This window comes from Heptranchias perlo, chromosome 24 (assembly GCF_035084215.1).
Source record: "Heptranchias perlo isolate sHepPer1 chromosome 24, sHepPer1.hap1, whole genome shotgun sequence".
Classification (NCBI taxonomy): Eukaryota; Metazoa; Chordata; class Chondrichthyes; order Hexanchiformes; family Hexanchidae; genus Heptranchias; species Heptranchias perlo.
In genome coordinates, this window is record NC_090348.1 from 35,092,286 (window position 1) to 35,098,795 (window position 6,510).

The following is a 6,510-nucleotide window of genomic DNA, read 5'->3' on the forward strand; positions in this document are numbered from 1 at the left end:
CAGTTCTGTGACCTGACAGGGTTGAAAGTATGTTACTACACAAAAAATACTCTTCTGACACAATGCACAAGCTATGGAGTTTAGGATATAGGGGAAAGATTTAAAGTAGATTGCCCGTGATCTAAAATGTTAATCAGACAATTCTGATCAATATAAATGTCAGTAATAAGTTTGATTTGCAAAATGAGTTTTTATTTTTGCAGGTGACCATCTTCATGTTTGGTGTTCGCATGACATTACCACCTTTTTGTGCCCTTTTACTAAAGTGCCATCTTGGTTTGGTTGGTAGCACTCTCATCCCTGGGTCAGAAGTCTTTGGATTCAAGACTTGAGCAATAGGCTTGAGCAAATCCTCTAAACTGACATTTCAGTCAGTGCTGCATTGTCACATCAGACTAAACCAAGGTGGATGCATAAGATTACTTAGTGATATTTGAACAAGAATAGAGAGTTCTCCTGGTGTCCTAGTCAACATTCCTCTCTCAACCAACATCATCAAAAACAGGTTTGCTGGTCATTCTTTTGTTTCTGGGACCCTGCTGTGCACAAATTGGTTGTCACATACACTACATAACAACAGTGGCTGCACTTTAAGAATAATCAATTGGTTATAATGTGCTTTGGAATGTCGTGAGGACATGATACAGTGCTATGTAAATGCAGGTTCTTTCCTTTGCGTTCATTTTTTAGACCTTTTCCCAAGAGTCTACAAGAAACTTACTTACTTAAAATCACAGCACTGAAACAGGCCATACGGCCCAACTGGTCTAAGCCGGCGTTTATGCTCCACACGAACCTCCTCCCTACTTCATCTAACCGTCTCAGTATACCCTTCTATTCCTTTTTGCTTTCTGTGCTTACCTAGCTTCCCTTTAAATGCATCAATGCTATTTGCCTCAACTACTCCTTGTGGTAGCACGTTCCACATTCTTACCACTCTTTGGGTAAAGAAATTTCTCCTGAATTCCCTATTGAATTCAGGATATTGATGACTTCTAATTTTGGACTCCACCACAAGTGGGAACATTTTTTCTACGTCTACCCTATCAAACCCTTTCATTCTCTTAAAGACCTCTATCAGGTCACCCCTCGGCCTTCTCTTTCTTTTTCTAGAGAAAAGAGCGCCAGGCTGTTTAGTCTGTCTTGATAGTTGTATCCTCTCATTTCTGGTATCATCCTTGTGAATTTTTTTTTGCACCTTCTCCAATGCCTCTATCTCCTTTTTATAATATGGAGACTAGGGCCTCCATTTTAGCTTCCGCTATCGGGTGCGTTCCTGGCAGGGAGGCTCTGAAAATCGGGAATCCCGGAGTGGGTCGGGAGCCCGGCTCCAACCCACCCACTTCCAGGTTCCCCACAGACGCGCCGACGTGCTCGCGCAGCCCCCGCATGTGGGACTCCCGCAGGCAATTAAAGCCAGCGGGGTGCCACTTAAGACTATTTATCGAGCTATTTCAGGTCATTAACAGACCTGATTAAGGGAATATGTCTGGAGGGGTGGGATTTTAGAAACAACTGGGACTGTTTCCCGTACTGGGGGAAACACTCCCAGTTGAAATGGACGTGTTGCAGCTATCAGCCTGTGGCAGCTGCAAAGGTCCATTTGACAGGTTGGGGGGGGGTGCGGGGTGGTGGGGAGTGGAGATCCTCACTCATTGCAGGAGGCCACTCTGTCACTTGGGACAAAGTTTGGCCTCCACCACCCTCCTCCTGACAATCAAATGCACCAACTTGCACACTTACCCTGGGGTCCAGAGACATGCACCTACCTTGCGGACCCCCTCAGATGTACATCTTCCGGATGGGGGCCGCCGTAGCTGCAGTCATGACCTCCTCGGAGGGCGAACAGCATCGCCGGCCAACTCTGACACGTGGAGCTCCACAACACAGTGCTGTGACACATCCACCTGCACAGCAGGAGGGAGGGCAACTGCAGAGAGAGATGCGTCGCAGGGGGCACTACCCTCGCCACAGGGTCCATAGACCGAGGCTCAGCTTCCTGGACCTCTCTGAGCAGCAGAGCACACGGAGGCTCAGAGTCACTCGACATGTAGTCGTGGACATCTGCAGCCTCCTTCATGCCGAGCTGCTCCCGGCTGGCCCGAGCACCATCTTCTTACCTGTCGCTGTCAACGTCACCACTGCCCTCAACAACTTCTCCTCCGCATCCTTCCAGGGTGCCACCAGGGACATCGCCGACGTCTCTTAGTCGTCTGCACAAAAGAGCTCTGCAAATACACCTACAACCACTCTGCAATGACACAATGGGTGGCATCAGGTGTGGGTCTTCATTGTGATCCTCAGGAAAGGGGATTATTGCACAAACCAGACAAGATTCGCAAAGACGTGGCAGTAGTGGTGCCAATATAATAAGTGATGTGAGTTGGTCAGAAATTAAATAGCAGTAAAAACCATGACAAACCCTCAAACACCCTTGTGCATCCCCTTCATGCTCACAACATGTTTGCCTTACGCTTCCTACTGCACATATGTGATGCATGCCCTGTGGCTGCAGCACAGGTAGTGGCAGGTTGAGTGAGGCTGACTGTGAACGAGATGCATGAGAGGGTGAGTATGAGATAGAGCCATGAGATTGTATGAGGATTGGGTTGAGTGATAGTGGCGGGATGAGTACTGACGAGGTAAGTGCAGGTAAGATGAGGATGAGGTTTGAGTGGGTGTGAGGGGTGATGTGACAGAGTAGTGTTGGCAGTGCAGAAGGAGATATGAGGTGGGGGCGGTAATGTGGCAGACGGAGTGTAGGGGAATGAGTAAGTGTACTCACTTTGGCTGACCTACTTAGGTCATTGCAGCGTCTCCTGCATTGTATGCAGGTGGGCGATATGTTGGTGGTGCAGGTGACCTCCTCTGCCACCTCGAGTCAGGCCGCTTCCTCCCGCCCGCCGGGGGGAGGGGAAGATCTCTGTCCTCCCCCTCCTCCTCAACCCATCTAATGATACCTCGAGTGAGGCATCATTAAACTGGGAGCAGCCTCCCCCCTGGGCTGCTCCATGCTGTATTTTTTTCCTATTTGTTGCAGTATCTGTCAGTGGAGGACTGCCCCTTTAAAAAGAGCTCCTCCAGCTGACAGACCTTACTGCGCATGCGCAATCCGCCCGACGCGCAGATCAGCAGCGGGGAACCCGGAAGACCAGGTAAGTGGATCCAACTAGGCTGCGATCGCGCGCGGGGCAGACTGATTTCGCCGGGCGCGTGGCCCCCCCGCCGCGAACCCGCAGCGCTAGCAATATCGAGCCCTAGAACTCTGCACAGTACTCCAAGTGTGGTCTAACCAAGGTTCTGTACAAGTTGAACATAACTTCTGTGCTTTTCAATTCTATCCCTCTAAAAATGAACCCCAGTGCTTGGTTTGCCTTTGAGGCCTTATTAACCTGCCTCGCTACTTTTAGTGATTTGTGCATCTGTACCCTGAGATGCCTTTGCTCCTCTACCCCATTATTATTATCCAAGGAGTATGTGGTCTCCTTATTCTTCCTACTAAAATGCACCACCTTACACTTACGTACATTAATGTCATCTTGCAGTCTTTTTTTGTATTAACTACTTTGAATTCCCGAGTCTAAATCATTAATGTAAATTGTGAACAACAGTGGTCTCAGTACCGATCCCTTTGGAACACCAATTACCAACTTTTGCCAGTCTGAGCAGCCATCCTTAACCCCTACTCTCTGTTTTCTGTTTTGTAGCCAGCTTGCTATCCATTCTGCTGCCTGTCCCCTGACTCCACCTTAGTCATGAGTCTATGATGTGGTACCTTATCAAAAGCCTTTTGAAAATCCAAATATATTGCATCTACTGAATTATCCTTGTCTCCTCTTTCAATTACTTCAAAGAATTCAATAAGTTGGTCAAGCATGACTTTCCTTTGGAAATTTGTGCAACTACTCTATTATATTTTCATTTTCCACATGTTTTTTTATTACATCTTTGAGTAAAGATTCCATTATCTTTCCTACCACCAACGTTAAGCTAACAGGTCTATAGTTCCCTGGACTTGTTCATCTCCCTTTTTAAATATAGGAATAACATTAGCTGTCTGCCTGTCTTATGGATACCACAAGGAAGCATATATTACACCCTCAATCAGGACAGAACAGCACTGCTGATTTCAACTGCCATGTCAGCAGACCTGCTGCATCATGTATCTCTGGGCCTTTGTTCACAGCTCGCCAGATATGGGTTGTTGCTGAGGATGGGATTCAAGGTAGGGAGGTTGAGGGTGTGAGAGAAATTAAGAGATCAACATATAAAATTCCTTAAAATTAAGTGCATGGAGTTTTTTGGAGGTCTGTGTGAATGGCACTCGGAACAAGTAGCTGCTTAAGATGTTGGCTCTTAAAACATTTAGTTTTAGTTGAAAAGGTGGGGGAGGAAGCACATAGAAGCATTTAGGAAAACATTAGCTGAATTTATTAGCATATATAACTTCATGAAGTATCATATCTATATGCATTAATTCATATTTCAGTACAGTATCCTGTATAGTACTTGAGTTGCTTTCTCCTTTAACTGTCTCTCAGTTGAACAGGTCTTAAAAATAATGGAAATTTATGGCATTTTTTGGACAGAAAAGATTTTTGAAATTTTGTGTTGACTGGGCTGTTGATGAGAGCTGAATTGTTTTACAAACAGCGACTGATAACCCCAAAATGTATGTTTGTTTTAGGAGGGAGCGCTAACGCATCCAGCTCAGGTGACATATGGGATGCTTCAGAACCAGTCCGTATAATTCAAATGTGATGTTTGGACAGCTGTTTTTCTAATGGAACACAATCCTTATAGTGGTTGGATCAAAGACAAACCTGTACTAATTCATACTTATTTTCTCTCTTCCCTCTGAAGGCATCTACAAAATCAGTTGTGATGTTCCTTTATAAATCTTTTATTCATTTAATATTCAAGTTAACTATGATAATTTTTCTTATAAATCTGTATACTTTTTTTGCTTGAAATAACTATTTTGTGCTGCTGTCAAATGTACTGTAAAGAAGTTGCTACTGGAACATTACAAAACATGCACAGAATTCCTCTGATAATCCAACAAGTAACACCAAACAGTTCTTTTAATTGGAGAATTGTACAGAATGTGCCAAAGCAACTTTTTTGCATATAATTCAAATGAGTTCAATATTCAGTGGTTTGCCTAAAGAACTATGGAGTATAAATCCGTCTTGGGCGCCAGTGTAAAACGGGCGGTAGCGAATGTGTCTCCTGTTTTGCACTCCACCTGATTTTCTTTTCCGTTAACTTGACATATATCACCATTCATGGTCAAAATCCTGGAACTCCCTACCTAACAGCATTGTGGAAGTACCTTCATCATACTGACTGCAGCGGTTCAAGTAGAAAGGCCATCACCACCTTCTCAAGGTCAACTCGGGATGGGCAATAAAAGCTGACCTTGCCAACAATGCCCACATCCCAGGAATCAATTTTTTTTTAAAGCCGCCCAAGAAAAATTTATACCCCAATATCTTCACTAGCAATCATAATAGCATGATAATTAAGGATGCTTCTTCCAGCATAGTTTTATTTTTTTTTTACTTATCATGTTTGTGAATTGTAGTTTTTAATTGAGGAATTTGTAATAACTGTGAATTATATATAGCACAGCCACTATTATGCAATCACTACTGACCCAAATTGGTATTTAACCCAGTTCCTTATAGTTACCAGCAGCACTGAGAAAAAAGGACACATTTCTCAGAAGATGCTGTTCAGCACCAACCAAGTTCAGAGACTCAGAACAGTAAATGTGATGAAAAGGCAGTTAAAAGAAAGTGCTTGCTTTACACAGATTGATTTTGCTGGCCAATTGTTCAAGAAAAAATTGTGCATTAATTACAATTAATAACTTTGTTCAGAAATAATTTATAATTGTTTTTGTTTTTCAGAGGCTCATTTACTAATTGTCATTAGATTTTAAAGCTGAATTCTTTCAATTTAAACTTAGAAAAAAAGCCCTGATTTTATAAGATCACTGAGGAATGTAAATTATTTGGATTTTTATTAGGAATAGTAAAATTGGTTGAAAACTGGAGCAAAAATTACTGTAATATATAGTTACAGTTTTAATATGTAATACTTGTCCTCTTTATAATAAAAATTGCTACAACTGCTATTAGCTCCTTGTCACCTTATTGATGAACTGATACAGCCTAGAAATTACTGTTTATGATAACGCATGTGCATTATTGCTTTGTCTGCTACTTTAACAGAAACATTAACCCATTTTGATGCCACTATTAAAATAGCAGGCAAAAGAATGTCCTACAAATGCAATAAGCTGATATTGCAAATATCTAAGCTTTATGTGTTGCTATAAATGCAGTTTCTTCCAGTGGTCTAGTAGTATAAGCACAGTTGCCTACACAAAATGTTAACACCAGTAAAGCCCACACATAAATATACAATCTCTACACTATGGTACAGTTTTATAGTAGCTTTGACCATTTTGGCAAGGGTACTGTATTCACTGGAACACAGCAA

The 6,510-nt window shown here is 42.9% G+C and overlaps 1 protein-coding gene across 1 annotated transcript in view; it reads left to right on the top strand.

The window, feature by feature from the left end:
• Positions 1–6,109, top strand: part of bend7 (BEN domain containing 7) — a 44,143-nt gene extending 38,034 nt beyond the window's left edge. Inside the window, exon 9 of the mRNA XM_068005058.1 lies at positions 4,688–6,109. Coding sequence (XP_067861159.1) covers positions 4,688–4,761 — 74 coding nt within the window. The 3' untranslated portion in view covers positions 4,762–6,109. The remainder of the gene's footprint in view (positions 1–4,687) is intronic.
• The last annotated feature ends 401 nt before the right edge of the window (positions 6,110–6,510 follow it).